This window comes from Electrona antarctica (assembly GCF_951216825.1).
Source record: "Electrona antarctica genome assembly, chromosome: 13".
Classification (NCBI taxonomy): domain Eukaryota; kingdom Metazoa; phylum Chordata; class Actinopteri; order Myctophiformes; family Myctophidae; genus Electrona; species Electrona antarctica.
The window spans coordinates 6,719,017-6,742,849 of NC_136794.1; the positions used below are offsets into that span (position 1 = coordinate 6,719,017).

Here is a 23,833-nt window from a genome sequence, read left to right on the forward strand (position 1 = left end):
AAAAGGCAGGTCAAAGGTTTGTCCTTGGCCTCTAGGGAGTGTGCATGCAACGTTTCACGCAGATCGGTGCAGTTTTAGGTAAAACATGTGAAAAGCTGCCTCATGGTGGCGCTATAACAGGCCGTTCTGGAAAATGCGGGGCAGAGGTTCATCGTTGGCATCCAGGGAGTGTGTGTGCAAAGTTTGGCATCGACCGGGTTAACGGTGCCGGAGATTAGCTGGTAACGGACGGACGGAAGGACACACGGACGGACGGACACACACACGGACGGAGTGCAAAACATACTCTCTCCCCATGCCTTCGGCCTGGTGGAGACAATAATCCTAGGACGTCTGTGGACGTCTTGGGCATATATTGTGTTAACCTGCAGGCCACATTAAGTGAAGGTGAGGGCCGCATGTGGCCCCCGGGCCACCCGTTGCCCATGTATTTCTCTATGTGCTCTGTGCACAATGGCTTCAGCAGCGATGCCTGCAGAGCACTTTGCACACCGGCTGGCCAAAACAAAGTCCCATCTTGTTTATAATACACATCCCATGAGCAGAGAGAGGGTGACATAGTATCTAATTAAAGCCTCTACGTGCAGTGTTGCGTTACAGTCCCAAGCAAGTGTATACATGCATCCAGGTATACCAAGTATAACTTGATGTTAACACCCCAAACGCCCAGGATGAAGTTCACCGTCCTTTCAATTAATAACACCCAGCGCCCAGGACGAAGGTTTATCCAAAAGACGAAGATTATTGATATCAAGACCGATCGCATCGCTCCACAGCCTAGGAGCGCCTGTTGCGCAATACTCGATGTTGGTGTAACAGTGGGACGTCATCGAAAATGTTCCCCAACCGGTTTAGCCGACGAGACCAAAAATCTTAAAACGTTAATAACTCTTGATCTAAATCATCCTGTCCAATTCTAAGAAAAGATCATGTGTTAGTCGCGATAGAATTAATCATACCTCCTGTTGTTGTCGATCGACTCTAGAGTGTTTTGGCTACATATAACTGCTACATCCACATCCAATAACCCTGGGCAATCGGAGTGTTAAAGATAACATAAATGGTAAATGGTGCATTTATATAGCGCCTTTATCCAAGGCGCTTTACATAGATTGTGCATTACATTCACACGATGGCGGCAGAAACCATGCAAGGCACCAACCAGCACATCAGGAGCAATTATGGGTTCAGTGTCTTGCTCAAGGACACCTCGACACTAACTCTGGGGGAGCCCGGGTTCGAACTGGCAACCTTGCGGTTCCCATCCAGGCACTCTACCCCTGAGCCACCGCCGCGTGAAACGTCACAAATACAAAGCTGAAAAGTTGAATGATACAGTCAGAAAAGAAACATTATTCGTAGCCTGTTTCAGACAGAATGACAGAAAGAAAATGTATCACCACAGGCCTGTTCTGAGCATCCGAGACATTGACGTATATATGATGTATTCAGCAGCACAGCCTCACCTCCTCCCTCCGCTCCTCGGAGGGGCTCTTCAGCTGTCTGGCCTGGTCGTCTTTGGGATCAAACAGGTAGATGTAGTCAGAGGAGTAACTGACCAGCACCTCCTGACCGTCTCCGCTGTAGCACAGCGACGTCACTCGGCACGACTTGTTGGACAGGTGGGTGGGAACGAACCTCACGCACATGCCCGTCGTCCCACGGCCCATGTAGTTACCTTGTAGTTAAAAGGAAGAGAGTTTTAACGTCTATTCAGTCAATGTGAACTTGCATATCTCTGCTGTCGGGAGGAAACCTCATAACTCCAAAATGTTCATTTTTCAGGAAATGAAAAATATACATTTCTCAGGAAATTAAGAAAACCTTGTATTTTTTAAAACAAAGCAATACAGCCTCATCAAAGTTGGTGTTGTAACTTTAGATATTGTCAATTACTTCCATGAGAGGGGGAGAGGTGGTGGAGTTAGTTGCTTTAGCAGACATTTTCAAGGGTCCAATGGAGTTAAGAGGTTTTGTCCAAAGCACTTCTTACTACTTTCCATTGGTTCAATATTTTCGAAACAACACACATAACAGACGTATAGGGTGTTCAATACCACTGATTTATGCCACAAAAAAAAATCAAAAACCTCAAAAATGGAGTTATGAGGTTTCCTCCCGACAGCAACGAATTATCTTACATCTTACATAACAGTAAGATTTTTCTATATAAACACGGCTGAACTGAATAATCAATAGCATGAACTCATTTGAAAATGTGCGAATAAAAACAGGCTACTGGCCTAGCGGAGTAGTAGACTGGCTAGTTGCCTGAACATATACAAAACAAGTCTATTCACGAGACCAGCAGAACAGCCACAGATCAGACGGTAAAAGCACTCATCATTCCACTTGGAAACCCCATGAGCCTTGGCTCATAATAACACTGGCTCATAACAACACAACCAATGTATCTTTCACGTATCACCCTTTCCTTTGCACACGCAAAAGGATGATACATGCTCTTATTGCCTTATTTCTTTCCGTCTGTAAATATGAGGAGGACAGATAAGAAAAGATGGACATCACAAAAATGAGCACAATCACATTAACCCATTTTGGGCGGGAACCCCTTTTGGTGTTTTAAACATTGTTATAATTTAGCTATTGAAAAATAGCAGACCTACAAGCTCATAGCGCGCCACCGAGTGGCGCGCTACGAGCTTGTAGGTCTGCTATTTTTGAAAAATCGTGAAAATATTTATTTCAGAAAACTGGAGGATTTAGAAGATTTTTTTTTTTAATTTTGAGGTCAGGCCTGAATGGGTTAAGATCAAATTCAATCCTAGTACAATACATGCAGTATGAAGAGAGCGGAACAGCACACAGTGTGCGTGCGTGCGTGCGTGCGTGCGCGTGGTGCAGTTTTACCCGTAGCTCTGGTGCCCAGCATGCGTCTGTCGTAGATGCGCACGGAGCTGTCCGAGCAGCCCACGGCCAAGTAGTAGGGCACCAGTGGAGAAATGGAGATAGAAGTCGCTGCCCTTCGACAGTTGATCAGTATGTCCTGAAATCAGAATTTCATAAAAACAGGTTATGAAACGTCACAATTGAGACAAGAACACGTGCACAAAAGACCAGTCTTCCATGAGATTAAATCACTGCTTGTATATTCAAAGTGTTGTTTCTCGTTGTTCATTTGAACACAGTGTACGGATGACCATAGAGGTGTCTTATGTCATGCATTTAACAGAGATGTCCTCATTGTCCTGTCTTATCCCGAGTGTTGAGAGATGGTGACAGCACTTCCAATTAAAACTCCCCCGACAGCTTTAGGCTCACAGCTACTGATATTAAGTGCATGCATGCACGCACGCACGCACGCACTCAAGTCAGCTCCAGTTGATGCAGCTGGGCATCAGCTGCGTCAGAGACCTCTTTTTTTAACACCAGTCTCTCCATTAAGAGAGGAGAGAATGGGCAGAGAAGCAAGTAAAGCACAATTCCATACAACTGTTGTAGAAAATAGAGTGGTATAATGGTTGCTTCCGTACATCTTTGCAGTCTTCTTTAGTGCAACTAATCTTCATGCGCAGGTCAAACCACCGGACTGTGCCGTCCTCCCCGCATGACAGAAACGTGTAGGGGTCATTTGGTACTGTCATAATCTGCCCAGAAAAAAAAAAAAAGGCATTACAATTTAAAAAGCAATGGTAAAGGGCAACACAGGTAGCAGGAGAGAGAAACACACTACCCAAAAAGCAGAGGCCTATTTTTCACAGTCTTAATTTAGTCTAAGTAGGCCACTAGTTGGGTTCTGAAGATGATTGATGAGAATTCCTGTTGTCCGGTACCTCGTATGCAGTTCCGTAGTGGCAGGTGAACTGGCATTGTCTGTTGAATTCGTGGCTCTTCTCTGTGTGGGTGTAGTAGATGATGCCGTCCCCTGAGCAGGAGATGATCTCCTGGTCGTTGGTGTGGGGCATGAACTTTGCACTGAAAATGTTCGCACGATGACCCGACCGTATGGACTTCTTAACCTGAGGAGCAGTAAAAAGGAATCAGAGAGTAAAATAGATCAATTCAATAACGTTGGTTCGGCTTGGCAGCTCAAAGTAATTGTGTGTTTGTGTGTGCAGTGTGCACATGGGGAGGGGGCCGCTGTTTTTGGTCCTTACTGAACTTTTTTTGAAAGTGCGGCTCAGGGGTAGAGTGGCTGGATGGGAACCGCAAGGTTGCCAGTTCGAACCCAGGCTCCCCCAGAGTTAGTGTCAAAGTGTCCTTGAGCAAGACACTGAACCCGATGTGCAGGTTGGTACCTTGCATGCTATCCTTTGGCATCAGTGTATGAATGTGTGTGTGAATGGGTGAATGTAATGCACAATCTATGTAAAGCGCCTTGGATAAAGGGGCTATATAAATGCACCATTTACCATTTTAACAATCAAAAACTTGTTGGGAAAAGACGCACACTGCTATTAAACGGCCTGCTTCATGAATTTTGTGTATTAATACAGAGATGACTTTTACCTTCCTGTTATATGGGTTGGTGATGACCAGGAAGGTGTCATCTGAACCTGACAGGATGTATTCTCCTGTTTCATTCCAGGATATTGTGTTGACCTGTGCGCAAAAGGTACACAATATACAGAGCATAACGTGAAATATGTATTGTACATTCACACTGAAACCAATATAAATGACTAAAGCAAAGGGGGGGAAAAAAGAATACTACATGATAGACAGTTTCACATTTTTGCCGTCTTCACATCTGTCTTCTCTACAGATCAATATTTTATTAACACCTCCTTTGACAGACACGGTTCAATTTAAAGGAGTGCGTGACTGCGTGTATGTAAGCAATGTTTTTGGGAAAAAATAAATAAATGCCAATTTAGTCATTATGACAATTTCCTCAGCGCACACATTTCTGTGTTGTCACTGCTGTCGCATCCTACTGACTCACCTGCCAGTGAGGAGCCCCCATCGGGAGGACACGGAGCCTTGGTCCTACTCCTCCTCCTCACGCACCAAACACTCCCCGCTGACAGGTGCCGCCCCAGCCCATAGGACGACATGCAAATGACCAATATTACCCTCCCCGCCCGGCTTCCTTCCCCCCCCGAACACAGGCCAATTGTGTTCGCATAGACACCCTTTGCCACCCAAGCGCTAGAGAAATTGTATCCAATAAGGTGCAGATACAACACAAGATACAACAAAAAAAAAACATATCACACCCTTCAACTGGCAACCACATTGCCAAAACCTCCCCCTAAAGGTCCTTTCAGATAGGCAGCGACTGACGTGGCTAGTAATTCATTTTCAATGAGAGGCTGCGTGTTCCCTCCTCCGCGTCATCAGTGACCATACCCGAGGCGGGTTTGGCGAAAGGGACTTTCTGTGTGGAGTTTGCATGTTCTCCCCGTGTCCCCTAGGGTAGGTACCCTCACAAAAAACATGCAGTAATCCTGGTCTCTAAACGGACTCCCCCTAGCCAGCCCGGGCGACTGATGGAGGGGAAAGGAACCGGTCGGAATAACGTGTTCCTTCCACGCGCTACGTCCGGCTGGGGAAACTCTCCCCTGTCAGGTGAAAAGAAGCAGCTTGGACTCCTCGTGCATAGAAGGAAACATGAGGTCAGTCTGCTGCCCCCCCCCCAGGTTGGCAGAGGAAGTGTAGCGCCCAGGATTATATTAGATAATTGACACTGGGTGAAAAAATGGGTTGCAAAATCGTGGGATTTTTTTTACACTACGCAAGTCGCGCCCCTCATGAGCGAACCTGGAGCAGACCGGTCGTTGATCCAGGCCACGTCTGCGTCACACGCTCCCCGCCTGAAAAGGCCTCAATGCTTCTGCTTCTCTGTCATTTTTTTTATCTTCGTCACCATCTAATGAAACCTTAATTAAAAACGCTATACTGCAGTGCATACCTGCCAACAGTCTCCTTATTTTAGCCCTTTATCCAGCTGTGCTCGCATTTGGTAATTTCTCCTGCTAATCTCCTTGGTTTCATGTGCAGTGAAAAAAACAAAACCCTGATCTGATGTGTCGCTCATCATGGCTCAAGGAACCCACACTCACACATTTCAGTCCACTTGGTGTGAGACCTTCCCAATCCAATCCCCAATACATTCTATTCTAACTGCTACACTAAATGTACACTTTGTGTCCTGCTGCATTTCAACGGGTCTGCTAGACGTCTTCTGAAACGGCACCAACAACACCCGATAAAATAAAGTAAAGGACAATATTATGAAGCATGTTTCCTACATCTTTCTCCTTCTCTCAAAGTTTAAGAGACAGACGGTAGCACAGACAGACGGGGAGAGAATGGGGTAAATCTAAATGTGGAGTACTACGTAAGTGAAAGACTGCCTATCTTTGTCCCTGATATAAAGAGGTTGTCTACCCCAGAGGATAGAAAAGACAGGACGACCATCCTATCCTTTTGTCACTGCTCGGCTGGCTCATATTTCAAATACTGTACGCAAAAATGTCTTGCGTGCGTGCGTGCACTGTGACGTACAGAGACTAGCTCACTACACGACTACAGGTTCTGTGTCAGGTTTCTATATCAGGTAGACAGACAGCGGACACCATCCGATGCTCAGAATGTGTTATTATAGTTTATCGTCAGACACATGCAGATTTTAGTCAAGCTAGCCCGGCACCGCTCTGGATTAAGAGCGTCTGCTAAATGCCTAAATTGTAAATTGTGTCTTTAGAATAATACAGGGAACAACAACATAGTAGTGAGCAGTACTGTTACAGAGTCTGACATCATCAATATGATCTGTCAAGTCAGTAAGTCGCCGCCATATTTTTATATATGGCGGTGATTTAATAAACCATAAAAAAGCATACATTGTGGAGAAAAGTAGCCCTGTACTCAACATTCAAGTGACCTGCAGTAGGCCTAAACTAAAAAAAACATAAATGGTATCCTCTAAAAATGTAGTTACTATGGGCAGGGTTTTGATGACAATATAGCCTTTTATTATAATAACCTATTAATCCTATTATAACAATTAATCAGACCCATCTCTAGTTAATTATGAATACATTATTTACGTTTTTAGTAAATGTGCATAACATGACAAGCTTACATTTCTTCTAATTAATTCATCAAAAGATAAAAAATCATAATGAATAGTCCCTGTTCATTATGGAATAAAGCCTGTTCCCTGACTAGAGTGCTAGAACACATGGATTATTACACGACTATTTCCGTGGAATGTTCATGTTTAGATGCAGCTCGCAACAATCTAATGTTTCGGTGTAAAACAAAAAATGTGGAAAGAGAGTTACAGAAAAAGATGTACAATACAGTACATTTCACAATGTACTGTATTGGAGCCGAGCTACAACAGTGCTGGTGGTGGCATGCTTCAAAGTACTCCACTTCCTCTAATACTTCCTGTTTATGTCAGCTAATAAATGTGATCTTGAACCGCCTGAGCAGTTTGATAGAACTAGATGCTGCAGCGAGAACGAATTGGTCAGGCTGTGTTCAGTCATAACATTGACTGAACCTACAGGGGTTCTCATCCTTTTTGGCTGGGGACCCCGGAAATGCTTTGGCCATGTCTCTACAATATGCTACAATAACCTTATAATAGAGAAAATACATCATAAATAACTACTGAAACCAGATATAATCGTTAAGGAAGGTTTATGCATGTACATAGGCCATTTTCCATCCATTCAGTTGCAAAAGAATAATAAAATAAAATATTATAATAATCTGGCGACCCCCCCAAGGGGACGCAAGTCTCGTGACCCACCCCTGCTCTATAGTATTGAGGGTATGGTAATTTTGTCATTTTTATTGAGTCTATACAATTAAAAAAATGCCAGATGTATCTAAAAGCATCAAAGTAAAGTATAAAATAGGCTTTCAAATCACTGAGATAAAGCAACTGCTGGACTGAACCTCCCCCTCTGGGACTTCCATGCTGTGGCTATAATGTGTGGAGGTAGTGATTTCCTGGGTAGTTCCATGACAGAGCTTGTGACCGAATGTCAGCCTCAGGTTTCTCAGAGGTATCAACAACCTTGGCTTGAGGCTCAGGCTGTTGCTCTACTACTCTGTGTCCGAACCAGGATCTCACACTAAGTGTTCTGCAACAAAACGTCAGCGGACACAGACAGACAAGAAATGCATACAAAAATAAATAACGTAACAAAGAGGCACTTACACAGCCATCATGTACATTCAGCGTTGCTTCGAGTTTAAGCCTCTGGACAAATTCTTTCCTACCTGTAAGAGAAGAGTAAAATGCATTCATTAATCGTCACTACACAACTACTTTTTTTCTTTTTTTTGTCCATTTCGTGAAACGAGTGTGTGGACTGGAGTAGGATTAAATGTCACATTAAACATTTGCATTCAGAGTTTCCGTTGCAAGTAATGTATTATTCATCTGGAGGAAACCTCTCACACATCTGCTGGCACCATCAGAGAATGTAAAGAAGAACAAACAAATGCCATATATGCTAACAATTACCTGCTAATAGTCTAGATTAACATTATAAATGCAATGTATCAATGTGTTTCAGGCTTCTTTCATAATGCTGAATGATACATTTTTAAAAAGTAATCAGTAAAAACAAAATTGCCTTAAGACAGTTTAATTTAATTTCTCCAGTATATAGCACTTCCGTTCTTCAAAACATCATGTCATCAAAACATCAAGGAAAATGTCAAATCGCCAGGATGTCTGTGTAGTTTCTAGCCTTGGAAAAGAGTGGTTCGTGTTCTGTTCACAATTACTGATGACGTCTTAAACAGAAATAAGGAATCATGTACATTACACAAATCGTTACAGTACTTAAGTTGTTCAAGACTCATGGCTATGCCTTCAATTTAGAGACAAATGTTTATAACCGTTAGTTCAGGTCTAACAGTGACTGTGTAGTTTGTGGTCATGATGTTAGTGTAGATACAGCCGGGCTGCATTGATGTAGGAGTGTTCCTTGTGTAAGCCATAGCGATACAAAGAACTTGATTTCACTTGATTGATTTAAAAGTCGTGTAAGGAATACTCTGAAATTTGTTAATTCTGAAAAATGTCTATTATCTTGTATTGTATTTGTGTTTAAATTGTAATGATCACTGAAATCAGTGATCATTGGAAAAGAGACCTGGCTCTCAATAGAGCGTCGCAGTCCCGCCCCCTAACATGGACCAGGAAATGATTCTCCGTTCATTTTCCTCATAGACATTTCAGAAAGTATTTATTTAAAGACGTTTACGCCGCGGACAAAGCCAACTCGAGTCGTGACAAATCATGACAACAAACACAATTTTTTGGGCCGAACAAATAATTAGAAAGAAGAAAAAAACGGCAGGTTACAACACTTTTTTTGTTGTTTTTCTTCTTTGTAATTATTTGTTTGGTCCAAAATATTGTTTGTGTGGTCATGAGTTGTCACGACTCGAGTTGGCTTTGTCCGCGGCGTAACCATCTTTAAATAAATACTTTTTGAAATGTCTATGGGAAAAATGCATTGGGATTCATTTCCTGGTCCATGGTAGGGGGCGGGACTGCAACGCTCTATTGACCTCCCTGAATAAACAAAGGTGAAAGAAGGAAATGAGTATACGTATTTGTCCCTTGACTCAAGAAGCAAGCTCATGCTGTAGCATGTGAACCATCAACCTGCACAGAATGATACAACGGAACAAGTATTGTCTACAGAATCAGTATATATATATATATCTTATTTTATTAGACTCAACTTCCCTGGTCAATCTAAATACACAGAAATGATTTCAGCTGACATTTTTTAGATTACACACAATCAACAGCAGACAATGGAGGCCTGCACAAGGGCTGCTCTCAGTATGTAAATAGAACAATTTGATTCCTGCTAACACTGTACTTGCCAAGACAAAATTGCATAGTATAAAATTTGGAGATGCACGGATGAAAATCAGAAAGGTGGTGAGTGCTATAGTTTAAATGCCGACAAGGTCAGTCTGCTAACTGTGGCGCGAATAGGAACGATCTATGACTGTGTGTAACAGAGTGGTGATTTTGCACAGCATATTGGCACATTATTAACTTGCGCAGTTGTATTTTGCACAGTCATGATATTATTGTTGAATAACGTTTCCTGTTTAGCTGAGATGGCCACTCAGTCAACGAGTTCCACCTGGGGAAATGCTTGGTGATTAACAAACATGAGGGGCAAGTCAGTGCAATGCGGGTTATATTGCAATATGTTTGGGAAGTGCAGCAATGTGGAGTTTTATTGTTGAGGTTTGATTGAATGCCTAACAATTGCCTGTGCTGTGTTTCAGTAAGGATTGGGCTGGACCATGTCAGGATAGCAGGGGGGGTTAAGATGTGCTGTTGTGATTGCTTATTTATGTTGTAGTGACTAAAGCCCTAACCACACCAAAGGGTCACCATGCAACTTTTTGACCCCAGGGGTTAACTGGGGACAGGGAGGAACTCCTTATATGGTCAGCACACTCTATAGTAGGGAGGATTATCACAACAAAACGAAAAAAGAAGTGATTTGAATTAAGTGAAATCACTGAATATACCTTTAATACTTGTATGGTTTAAGGTTATTTATATATATATATATTTATTGTATGCTTATTTATTATGGTATTATGGTATCATGGATTCATGACGAGGAAACCCCATGCAGCTGAGCTTTAACATTGAGCGCTCGGTTGCACTTCCGCATTTGCCAACCAAAGTTTGGTTGGCAAATGCGGAAGTAGAGCGTTCTTCCGGGTGCTTCAAAATGCCACCGAGCAACTTCCACTGAAATTAATAGGGTGGGGGCGGGGCTGTCGCTCCGGTTCAGTCTCTATCCTTGTATTACTCTATGGCCATTTTGCCAGTGAACTGAAGTCTGTAGTCTGGGAGTAGAGAGCTTCCTGTATTTATGCCAGTTGGTAGTGCTCGGTTGGTGAATAAACATAACATTTACCAGTGCCTCTGTACCGTTTCTCCAGCCACTAACACGGTCATTCTTACATTGTATTTGGAATACATGAAATGCATGCAACATCACAGACATTCTAGGGATATTAACTTAAACCGAGAATAGTCATTGAATATTCAAACATGTATTCACCAAAACCAACTTACAGTTAGTTGATTTAAAATGTATGTGTGCTCGTGCTCCGGACAAGTGACTTTTGTGCCCGGACAAGTGAATGGCTTAAATGCAAACCATCTGATGGGAACTTTAATAAAGGATTATGCTCAATTATAATTATAAATCCTGCTCCACATAATATACGTCAACCTAGGAGTAGACACTGGGGTATCATATGTGATTCTCTTTTTTATCCTTCAAATGGCTGTGTCCCTGTGTCCGTCTCTCTAAAGCCCTAACCACACCAAAGGGTCAAGACGGTTTTAGCGTTGTTCCTGCGGTGTGATATGTCTTGTTGCACGTTGACCCACATTGACCCTAGTGTTTCAACGCATGGAATTCAATGGCCCAAACCACACCAAAGGGTCCAGACGGTTTTAGCGTTAGCCGTTAACTCCTTGCAACCGTTTGGACCCAAGGAGTTGCATGGTGACCCTTTGGTGTGGTTAGGGCTTTAGCCTATGGGCTCCATCTTGCACCACCCTGGCCTTAAGCTTGTAGATCAGATATTTGAACTATTTTAAAAGGTTTTTTTAAATGGGATAAGGGTTAAGGGGTGGCGCAAGATATAACCCGATGTGTCAGTGTGCATTTAGAGTAGGACCTATCGACCCCTTTACGGCTTACGACCTATTGACCCCTGCAGATGCTGGGTCATTCACACTAACCACTCAGCCATTGACCACTGCAACACACACACACACACACACACACACTGCAGGGAGGAGGGCTTCTCTCTCTCTCTCACACACACACACACACAAAACCGCTCAGTTTGCACGGGTGTGTTTTTTTTGAGGGGCGCTAGCCCATCCTATGCCCAGCTTTGTGTGCCTGTGTGTACCACCAAATACATTATTATATCAAGGGAAGTTGATCTTGGATTACAAATAAACATATCCCTTTCAAAACACACAGATGTGCTACAGTAGTACAGTTGAACCTCTCGATGCCTCAGGCTCAGAGCAGACTATCTGATGGGAACTTGGACATGCATGTCATTTTTTTGCACAGTAAAATTATTATTAACAGATTATAAAACCCATGCCACACATATCTGACAACCTCGGAGGGACTAGGGAGAACATTAAAAAAAACATAACAATAAGAGACCCATGATGAATAATACAATTTACAGTCATTACAGGTTTTTACATAAAAAAAATCATGGACATAAAACTACACAGTAAAATCCTGTGGGTTAAATTATCCTTTGCTCTGATTAGTGTACAAATGGAAATCAAATCGACCCATTCCGGCCGGGCGGTCCATTTGTATGAGAATTTAAAGGATTTTACTGTGTAATGTATGCTACGAAGAACAGTAAAATAACACTGACCAAAGTCAATGTTTTTGTTAGTTCAGGTCAGTAGTGACTGTAGTACTGTGTGTGCGCATGTTATTTGTTAGTGTAGAATAGATACAGGCTGCATTGAGGAGCGTTCCTTGTGTAAAGCCATATAGCGAAGCTCACAAAGGCTCGATTTTAATCTTACCCAAATAGTTGGTCCTGATGATATTCGGGTCGCTGTATCCAATTGAGCGTTTGTTTACATCCCAAACCAGATTTCCACTGCGTCTGCAGGCCATTGTGAAAGAAGAACGCGGCTTTTAAACAATAACATTGAAATTGTGAGAAGCCAACCCCTCTCCCTCCTGATTAATGTCGCTTATTATTATTGTCGTCGTTTATCCATCGAGACGAACCCCAGTCAGAGTGTTGGCGGGGCACAAATTTAGCAAGCTACAGCATTGAACAGCGGCATAGCTGGCACTGCCATCCTCCCTTCACCCTTTGCTGTCCTCAGCGCCTGAGTTTATGATGTATGTCTGATGTTGTTAGCTATCTATCTATCTACAATGTATCTGCCCTGCTAGCCTAGCCTGCTGCTCTGCTCTGTGGCTTGTCTTGCAGTCAGACAGCAGTTCGGCTGTAGCCAATAACGAAGCGCTCCTACAGACCCCAACAGCGTAAACAACGCGATAAATGCATGTTGGCAAAGGTTTTAGAAGCGCTCGATTTATAGCGCACTATAACATTCTAGCAGCTGAGCATTATATGGCATCGGGGACGGGTGTGTGTGTGTGTGTGTGTGTGTGTGTGTGTGTGTGTGTGTGTGTGTGTGTGTGTGTGTGACTGTGTGTGTGCTACCGTTCAGTTACTTTTTAAGCAAGAGGAATAAAAAAACAAATTTACCCATATCAAAATGTGTTTCATCTGAATTATGGGGCTTTATTATCCCATCATTTAACCTCTCAAGCACTAAATACTTTTTAACCGAATGTGTATTATTTTGTATATTTTTCAATGTATGGGTCAGAACTACCTTCCTTCTCCTTCCTCTCGTTCCAACTAAAAGCTCAATGGTTCTTTTTGACAACTGTGAAATATCCACCCGCTCTGGCGACACCGAGTTACAATTGAAGCGTACCTATCTGAACCAATCCGATACCAAGCTACAACGTGCCAATGAAAACAAGAACAGTATAGTTCAGATCCCATATTCCAGAGGAGCGGCCCTTGTGTGATTGGCTCGTTGGTTGTCAAGTAACCTCTGATTCGTTGTCAATGTTGTTTACAAAAACTGCAGCCAAACAGCGTTTGGCTGCATATCCTGCATATCCAATCACTTTGTTAAACTACCCTGCTTATATCTATTAGCCCAGCACATCCAAGCTTTAGGTTTAGGACATATTTCTGTTTACAACAAACACCCAGTGTATGCATGATCGTTCTTGAAATTATAATTATAATAATAATTGTTATTATTATTATTATTTTACAACCCCGTACGTCTCTTTTGTGGTTGCTTGCTGCTTGGCAACCAACTAGCCAATCAAAGTGCGAGAGTCCCTCCGAGCTATGGCAACTTGATCCTACCGAGGTAGGTAGGTTGCACAACGGGAGGAGGAAAGTCACCTCGTAGCCAAGTCCGGTCGAATTTATCATTCACTACACTAGTCTGCTGAGGGCGCTTAGCAGCACTAGCATGCTATAGTGCTGTTTTGCAAGGTCGACAGCAGGACAGCATCATTTCGGCCCATATAGTCTATTACACTGTAACGTTGCGCCTAGATTCTGACAGATATTTTGATTAATCTTTTTCAACAAAGGACTTTATTCGCAAGCTTCAAGCCAGCTAGCTGAAACAAAGCTCAGTTTGGTATTTACTATCTATCTACTGTATTAGCTAGCAGCAGCTACTGTAAACCATGGCTGCACTGAGAGCGTCCTACCACAGGATTCTGGATAAGATCGAGCACACCCTGCCCGCCAAACTTAGACCACTGTACAACCACCCAGCAGGTAATGTACAGTACACTGTCGTTATTGGTGTTTACAGTATTGGCAACTGCAACTTGCCTCAGTGTTCCTTTAACAATGAGGGTGTGTACAAATATATCCGTGGAACCAAATGTTACTGTGTAGCTCAGCCCCAGTATGATGATGATGATCATCATCATGGTGTAGCAGCAGACCTATAAAATAAACAGCTGTACAATTGACTTGTCAGCAAAGGAGATTGAAAGTATGTTGTGACTGCTGTGGGACTATTCTGTGTTCTGTGAAAAAATGGATGTCATCTTTGTTTAAATAGAAAGGCTATAAGATTCGTGCAGACTGCTGTTGACAACTTGTTTACTGATAAGTCAATATGGTTTATATTATTAAGTGCTTAATAACTAGAGTATTTAGCACCCAAGCACCTATAGCTCTGGTCCATAGCCTTACTGCCGTTGCATTAAGACGGCATTAGAGCTATGGACCAGAGCACCCTATTGTCCTTTTAGGGATTAATGTCTTAACAGTTTCAACAAAAGTGGACACTGGTGCACTGCTGTCGTAGAGATAATACAAAAAACTGTATTAGAGAGTTATATCTCTATATTCTGATAGTATTGCTATTGAGTGCTTGTTCAGTAACAGTAACGTCTCTCCAGCTCTTAATTTAACATATTTTCATTTTATCCAATCAGCATAGAGACGTTAGACAGGATACAGTCTACAGATTAAACCAGTTAAATTGGAAGTGATGATGACACAAAACAATGAGAAGACAAATTGGAACACTATAAAAAATGAAGCTGATAAAGGGGTAGTCCTCTTGATTGGCTGAACGTTTGTCACCTAACCTACCTGAAAAAATATTTTATGTTTATTAAAGATATGGGGAGACTCCTGTTACTGCTTTAACATTTTAACAACAAAAAAACGTTTGTATTAACCAAAACACATCACTTACCCTACCTTTTAAAGTCTAGGCTGTCCTACTTATGTTGGGGGATTTAGTGATAAAAAACCTGAACTTCTGAATAGTTATTGTGGGATAAGCTTAATAATAGCTCATGTTCAACACATGGTACAATGGCTGACACTAGACTCTAGTGTTCTTTTGCAGCTCCAGATAGATTTTGAATTTATTTTTGGTCGAAAATGGCTCTTTCAACATCTTGGGTTGCCGACCCCTGCACTAGAGTAAAGTCCTTGGAACCAGACCAGGTTTTACCACACTCGATCAGCACTGTTGTTTTCATCCAATTGCATCCAATACAAAGTTAAAGGTGTAGAGAGCAGTAAAGAAACCTAGATGAACATAAAAACAAACAAAAGAAAACTGTCTGTCACTCTTAAAATTTGTTCAGTTCAGTTTATTTTCAGCACTTTTTGACAACATAAAAAGGTCTGTGTATATCAGTGCATATAGAACGATGCACAATCTTTAAAAGTCCAAGTTGTCAAGTCCATTTGACATTAATAAGGTGTCCATAGATGCTGAATAGGGTGACAGGGACAAGCATAATTATTATCGAGCCCTGGCTCACTTTGCATGAATACATTATTTTAAGCTGTCACAGTGTTTACAGCACACTTCAAGAAAACATAATTATTATTGTTTTTTGCATACATACAGCATACCCTCCTACACATTAGACCAGTCAATAATGTGTCAAGCTGGTTTGTCTGTGCATTGTGCAAGGGTATATAGTCCAGGTTGCCATAAGTACAGTAGGCTCAGGCTGTCCTACTTATTATGGCGGTGGATTTAGTGATCAAGATCATATCAAATTTATGACTTCTGAATAGTTATTGTGAGATAAGCTTTAATATAGCTCATGTTCAACACATGGTACAATGGCTGACACTTGAACAAAGTCCTTGGAGCCAAGAACGGAACAAAGATTGTCACTCTAGACTAGAGTCTAGACACTAGACAGACAATAAAACAGACCCCCAGGTGTGCCGAGTGCCCGCACTGACCGATCGACCCTCTTCAGAAGTTGGGGCTGTTCACTGTGAGTGTGTCACTGCAGTGTTTCGAGCGCTCCCCGGGGGGCGAAAGCTAAGCTAGCTAAGGCAAGCATTTAGTACATCACCATACAAGTTTTCATAATTTAACTTGGCCCATGTTTTAACTGGTCGTTGTTAAATGTTCTCTAGTGATTTCTTAAGACTCAAGGTTCCTCAGGCTCAGACAGAGTTGGGCAAGACAGCTTTTTCTGTCAATGGCCCAACTTCGTGGAATGAACTTCAAAACTCCTTAAAACTGAGCTCCCTGCCATCCTTCGGTCAGTTCAAAGGAAAATGAGGGCTTGCCCTCAACTGTATTTCCGAGTATAAATAAAGGTGATGATGATGAAATAAGCCACGCTCTGTGACATCACATGACCGCCCGGCGCACACAAAAAAAATCAGACCTGTGTGTGTGTGTGTGTGTGTGTGTGTGTGTGTGTGTGTGTGTGTGTGTGTGTGTGTGTGTGTGTGTGTGTGTGTGTGTGTGTGTGTGTGTGTGTGTGTGTGTGTGTGTGTGTGTGTGTGTGTGTGTGTGTGTGTGTGTGTGTGCGCGCGCGCGCGTGCGGACATACATGGACACATACATATTAGTCTCTCAAGACAGACTGTTGAGGACACTGGGGTCACTGTTTTTCCGTTATTTGCAGATGGGATTCTCAGATTGCATACATACTGTATATATATACAGACATACATAGGGACACACACAGAGGCACCGCTCAAAAACGGAGCATATATATTTCCCGGTGTGCATATCCGAACGCACCCAGTGTCCATAGATGCCGAAAAAAGCATAATGCTTATCGAGCCCTACCCCTGGCTCAGTGCATAAATTAAGTTGTCACTTGTCACCGTGTTTAAATTACAGCACACTTCAAGAAGACATAATTAACATGGTGTTATGGCCCCTGAGCCAGCCATAACAATACATACAGCATACCCTCCCACACATTAGACCAGTCAATACTGTGTCAAGCTTGTATGTCACTCTGTAAAGCAAAGCAAAGCAAAGTTCTTTGTTTACCCAGGGTGAATGGACTAAGCTCGAGATGCTTGTTTACAGCCAGACCCTGCTCATAGAACATTTCAAGGTTCAATGCCTTGCTCAAGGGCACTTCAGCGGTGGTAATTTTAACGTGCCTGTCCGGGGATTCGAACTGGCGACCTTCCGATAACAAGACCGCTCCGCAAACCGTTCGGCCACCGCTGCCCATGTGCATTGTATTGTGCAAGGGTATAGAATCCAGGTTGTCAAGGACAACTTCCTGACCATTTACTGAGGGGTTGTGACAAATATAAACTCCCTTGAAGATGATTGGTTAAGATAACATCACATGTTTCTTTTCTCATGATTGGTCGAGAGCAGTTTTTTCTATCTGCAAAGCAGTAGTTCACAAGATAGACCTAAAGTTGATAGACCAGAGTGGTTTCATGTTCTCTAAAGTGACTAGACCAGAGTGGTTTCATGTTCTCTCACAATATTTTCCATCCCTTAGGCCCTAGGGAATTGTGTGTAGTGTTTTGAGTTGTTTTCTGATATGTTTCTGTGCTGCATGTTTTGGCAACATATACAGTAAAGCCATGTTATCAATACAAAGCACCATTTTTATATTCTGTATTCTGGCATGTCTTCCACACATACTCCACCTTTTAGGTCACCTAAAATGTGATTGTATTGAAAATCACATATTAGGTGATCACGCCGCTTTCACCTAAAAGGTGAGCTGGTTATCACCTAAAAGTGGAGTATGCTACAGCCTAAAACTCTACGACACTGATAGGACATCAGTATCTGGTAGGTAGAGAGGATGTCGGGATCAGAAGGTTGCCGGTTTGACCCGGTGTTCTTGAGCAAGACACTTTAACTCCTCCTAACTAACTGCTCCCTGGGTGCTGTAATAATGGTAGCCACTACTCCTAATAGTTACGCTAAATGCAGAGGACACATTTCCATGTACAGTATATGAAAATGGCAAATACATTGATGAAATTAAGTCTTTAACAGCTATCATTAAATAACTGCTTTGTGTAACAATTTGTTTTCTTTTATTCTAGGTCCAAAGACTGTTTTCTTCTGGGCCCCAATGTTTAAATGGGTAAGGAAGTATATTGTAATGTCTTAGACATTTAAGAGTACACATGGGTATAAATAATCAAGGTATTCCACTGTTGTCTAACTAGGGCCTGGTTGGGGCTGGACTGGCTGATATGACCCGACCAGCAGAGAAACTCAGTCTCTCCCAGTCAGGGGTGCTAACAGCTACAGGTAAGAACCCTTACCTGGAACCCTTTAAACTTCACCAAATGCACAAATGTGCTTTTGTTTAAATGTACCACACACAAAAAAAAGATCCATATAACACATAAAATCCTGATATGTTACAGGCTTCATGCAGATCCATTGGTCTTGAAATTGCTTATTGGATACAAATAGTGGATATTTTGGTATGTTAAAAATGACTCCTGTGAGAGTCATGTTCCGTGGATGTTCTGTTCCCTCTAGTTCCTTGGTTTAACGATCATTAGTTACCCAACAGAAATTTGAAGAAACCTAGGATGAATGCAAGTTGCCTTCCTCCGTGCACCTCACTGTGACCTACAACGATAACAATCTTTATTGATCCCCAGAGTAAAATTCAGGTGTCATAGCAGCAGCAACAGCAGTGAGGTTGAAACACAGGAGAGGTACAGAGAAGTCTCGTGAGCCAGACAATTTTCTGTGTGAACTTCAGTCTGGAGCACGGAAAATGATCAAAGGATAAAGCGGATGTGATGCGTGCATCCAGATTCCATTTCATCTTTACCTGTCACAAAATTTGTCTTAATATAAATCAAAATAATCAAAGCATATATTCAAGATTCAAGTATACAGAATGGTAAAATGGTAAATGGTGCATTTATAGAATAAATGAATTTACAGAATACATGAGTCTGAATGAGAGGAACCCAAGTGGAACAATGGGGTTACAAGGAGTAGAGGTAAAGAAGCTGGAGGGTTTTAAGTACTTAGGGTCAACATTCCAGAGCAATGGAGAGTGTGAAAAGAGGTGAAGAAACGTGGTGTACAAGACGCCAGTAGTGACTTGAGACCAGCTATGTTGTATGGTTTTTAGAGACAGTCGCACTGAGGAAAAGACAGGAAGCCAAGCTGGAAGTAGCAGAGACTAAAATGTTTCTCTCTGTAAGTAACAACGATGGATGGGTTTGGGTTGGAACTGCCAGGCAGGAGGCCTAGAGGATTTATGGATGTACTACCAATGTAGTGAAAGAGGACATGAAGTCAGTTGGTGTGAGAGAGAAGAGGCGGATGATTCGCTGTGGCAACCCCTGAAGGGGGGAACAGCCGAAAGAGAAAGAAGATATTCAAGATTCAGCAGATTTATTGTCACGAGGAATGCACTGTGAAAAACCTAGGTTGGGTTGCTCCATAATACACAATAAAAGCAGATTTTTTTAATTAGTGTTCAATTAGTGTTTTTTTTCTTCCTAATGAAGTTGTTCTTTTGTTGTTCTCTCCTCCCTCCTGGGTAATTAGAAAATATTGTTACAAGTAAGACGCCCTGAGGGCGAGAAGCGTGCAACCTCGCCCTAAGCATCCGCCTGGGTGACTGGAGACCGCTGGCGCTTTGGCATGGGGTGCAGATCAACATATGGAATTAATTCTGTACTGGCCATATATGGAGCGTGTCTTGAGTGTACAGGGTTTGATGAGGTCAGATCAATATATAATATGGAATGTCGGAACAGGTCAGCTCCATATATGGAGATCTAAGGGTGGCAGCGGAGGCAGTGTCTTGAGTGTACAGGGTTTGATGAGGGCCCAGGTAGGGCCATTTCGGACCTGTTGAGTACTCAAGATCTACCGGTAGTTGATGATCCAGTCTTCTCCGTGTATGGCTATCCAGAGTTTGATGAGGTCAGTGTCGTGATCTTCATATATGGAGACGGCCATATATGGAGAGTGTCACAAGGCGTGACAGACTGACAGCCATATATGGTGCGTGACGTGTCACCACGGACTGACGGATCGAGATCGACTGACAAGTTTTGCAGGTTTTCATAGTAGTGTGCGACTTGCTGTCGCACACTATGCACTATGCACATGTTTCTAAAATAAGTTAAAAACTTGGAAATTCTAAAATACAATGTAAAGAATGAACGGAAATGACGAACAGATTACAGCTTCCGTTCTCGTCTTTTCGGGATGTGTAGTTCCAGACTCTATATAGCATATAGCAATAGTTGTCTGGCTACGCGAGACTAAGGTCATAGTAAAGTCACACAGGCCCCTTTTCCACTAAAATAACTTTGAACTGGTCTAGAACTAGCCTTGGAGACCACAGGTGTTCTCTGAACCTTGGTGCTTTCAGGGAACCGGCTGTGTTTCCAGTTTCCACCAGTTTTAAGCGCTGGTTTTAGGCCCAGGTTCGCCTCCAGGCATGGCCAGCAATGTGTTGAATATGATTGGCCGAACTGTCCATTTCATGGGGGAAATTCAATTGAGAATGGCAGATACAGTTTCCCTTTTCCTTCTTTTTTTAATGATTTTTTTTTTTACTCCCTGCTTTTCTATTGAGACATTTAGATTGTGTCAAAGGTCTCATCTAGACACAGGATCCTGATGATCGTGCTTCAGTAGAGCTTCCTTATGTCCTTTTTTATTTATTTAATTTTTTACCTTTCACACAGGGACCTTATATGACTCCTCTGTGGAATCTAACTCTACTAATTAAACTGCTAAAATGCATCCATTGATGGTAGTTGATTTATAATATCGTTGCTGTCGGGAGGAAACCTCATAACTCCATGTTTGAGGTTTTTGATTTTTTTGGGGGGCATAAATCCAGTGCTATTGAACACCCTTTACGTCCGTGTGTTGTTTCTAAAATATTGAACCAATGGAAAGTAGTAAAAAGTGCTTTGGACAAAACCTCTTAACTCCATTGGACCCTCAAAATGTCTGCTAAAACAGCTAACTTCACCACCTCTCCCCCTCTCATGGAAGTAATTGACAATATATAAAGTTACAACACCAACTTTGATGAGGCTGTATTGCGTTGTTTTAAAAAATATAAGGTTTTCTTTATTTCCTGAAAAATGTATATTTTTCATTTCCTGAAAAATGAACATTTTGGAGTTCTGAGGTTTCCTCCCGACAGCAGAGATATATGAATCATGGTGATTATGTGACATATACCATAGGCTACAATACATCATTACTGTATTATATTTAAGCATTTGTTATGTTTCATCAACCAGTGTTTTACTGTATGTTTACTACAGTACTAGGTTCAGGGAATTTACTGGGAGGCTTTTTATATTCTGGGATTCACTGAGGTTTTCTAGTCTTATCAGGTAATTTTATCAATCTGTGGAAAAGTTGCTCGCTGTGTATACCAGCGCAATGTGTGTGCAAACAAAACTTAGAGGCCATTCACATCATATCCACAACCTTGGTGGCATGTCTTTCTATGAACTATTGTTTATTTAAATTTGGAGTGCTGTGCTCAGCTGTTGCTGTTGTCTGTCTCCCCCAGGTCTGGTTTGGTCCAGATATTCTTTGGTCATTATTCCAAAGAACTACAACCTATTCGCTGTCAACTTCTTCCTTGGTTGTGCAGGAAGCAGTCAACTCTACAGGATCTGGAGGTGAGTGTGGTCCCCAGGTGCCCATCATCAGCACCTACTGTATAGCTTGATCCTAATGATTTAGTTTGAGATAAATGCACAGAAGCAAGTAACAAGTTGTTTATAGTTCACCTAACATTAGCCCCCGTCCAGGATTCATCTGGCCAGTCCAGGAATGTTGTTGACTGTCCAGGAAACAAATAATGACACAAAGAATGTAACTATTTTCAGATGTTGTATACATGAGTGTTGCTTAAACACAGGAACCCTTGCGCCCCCACCTGGGCATAATAGATCGGTGAACATTCTGAAAAATGCTTGTTGTAGCTCTATTTTCACTTATTGTCTAGAATGTCAGCCATCACATTTTTGTAATATCACTGCCAGTCTGATCATTTTCAGTCGACTTGAGATTAAGCTGTTATGGACACATTTCACCATCAAATGTGGCATAGTCCTAAATGTAATGTAAAAATAAATGTATTTGCTTTTTTTTTCGTGATTACCACTATTCATATTTAGTCATCCATGGTGTAATTGACAAAGCTGGCTAACTCACTAAAGCTGAACTATGTAAAACCTGGAACCCCTTCTTAACCCTAGATTGCAGTTGTTTGTAGCCTAGCCATAGAGGTCTGATAATTGGAAACTAGGATTGATTGTAATAAAATACATACATCATTCTTTAATTTGTTCCATTAGGCATAAGCAAGATGAGAAGGCTAAGCTGGCTATAGAGTCCTGAGTGTTTGTGCTGCCAATCCTCCACTCCAGTGGATCGAAAGGGAGACCCCACACTGGGCACAAGCCTGCACCACCTCGTCTCATATCCATCCCATGGCGTCTCCATGAAATCCACGCCTAACCATTATTTTACCACAGAAAGCAGCCCTGTTGGAGATGTAGTTTTTTCTGACATTTCATAATTATATCGGGACGTTAAGGATTTATTTTTAACACACGCCATAGTCAACATGTCTATGAACGGTTCATCAACGCACAAGTTGTACCATTGTACATTCGGAATTTAATTTCATGCTTTTTACAGTATGCCATGCGCTTATGTGGGAAAATATCTATTATTTTTTTCCATCTGGACTTAAACATTAAATTCCTAAGAATAAAACTCGGTTGTGTGTCGAATGTGGTTTAAAGAATGTTATCAAGTGAATTTAAGGATGTCAAATTTTCATTAATCATTTAAAACTGTGCCGGAATGATTAAACCATTTCTCGCAATTGAACGGTTTACTTTAATGTAGTTGTGTGCAGTAGCACCTTAAGTATTTTATTTAATTTCCTCATTGCCTACATCTTATAGCTGCACACCATTTGTGCAGATTTTTTTAACACATGTTAAGGATTAAATTAATCGTGGTGCTAGGGAATAGAAAAATGAATTGCTTCACTGTATGTATTTCACACATGCATATTGTTTATATGCATTTTAATTTGACTTGAATATTTAACAGAACTTGGGTGTGATCTGACTTTATGGCTCTGTGGCTATGTAATGGCAATAAAAATTTAACACCTACATTTTGCCTGATTGTATGAGTATTGTTTTCTATCAGTATAGTATTAACAGAACCACAATCATTTTAACCCATTTGTCAATATTTTGTGTTTACTATTCAAAAATAGCAGATGAACAAGCTCACCACATGGCACATACATTTTAGAAAAATCTTTATCTTCTGGGGGTCCCTGGCACAAAACATATTTTCAGATGGCCAAATATACATCAATTCAGGAGTCCTTGTAACAAGGTTAGATAACTATTACTGTAGACTTGTGTAAAGAATCCAGTGTGAGACCAAACTCACTCACCTAAAGTAGATTGT

At 41.8% G+C, this 23,833-nt stretch overlaps 2 protein-coding genes across 8 annotated transcripts in view; one reads left to right on the top strand and one right to left on the bottom strand.

The window, feature by feature from the left end:
• Positions 1–13,025, bottom strand: part of dcaf6 (ddb1 and cul4 associated factor 6) — a 35,664-nt gene extending 22,639 nt beyond the window's left edge. For all 7 annotated transcript variants that reach the window (XM_079519131.1, XM_079519130.1, XM_079519129.1 and 4 more), the window contains exons 1-7: positions 12,566–13,025; positions 8,144–8,205; positions 4,471–4,563; positions 3,795–3,980; positions 3,495–3,608; positions 2,872–3,007; positions 1,467–1,678 (exon numbers count right to left, since the gene is read on the bottom strand). In XM_079519131.1, the coding sequence (XP_079375257.1) occupies positions 1,467–1,678; positions 2,872–3,007; positions 3,495–3,608; positions 3,795–3,980; positions 4,471–4,563; positions 8,144–8,205; positions 12,566–12,659 (897 nt within the window). In that variant the 5' untranslated portion in view covers positions 12,660–13,025. The remainder of the gene's footprint in view (positions 1–1,466; positions 1,679–2,871; positions 3,008–3,494; positions 3,609–3,794; positions 3,981–4,470; positions 4,564–8,143; positions 8,206–12,565) is intronic.
• A 959-nt stretch (positions 13,026–13,984) lies between these two features.
• Positions 13,985–23,528, top strand: LOC306935057 (mitochondrial pyruvate carrier 2-like). The gene is made up of 5 exons (XM_079517896.1): positions 13,985–14,376; positions 18,418–18,458; positions 18,544–18,628; positions 21,900–22,011; positions 22,693–23,528. Exons 1-5 carry the CDS (start codon positions 14,283–14,285, stop codon positions 22,733–22,735), a joined length of 375 nt encoding a protein of 124 aa, XP_079374022.1. The 5' UTR covers positions 13,985–14,282; the 3' UTR covers positions 22,736–23,528.
• Positions 23,529–23,833: the final 305 nt, after the last annotated feature.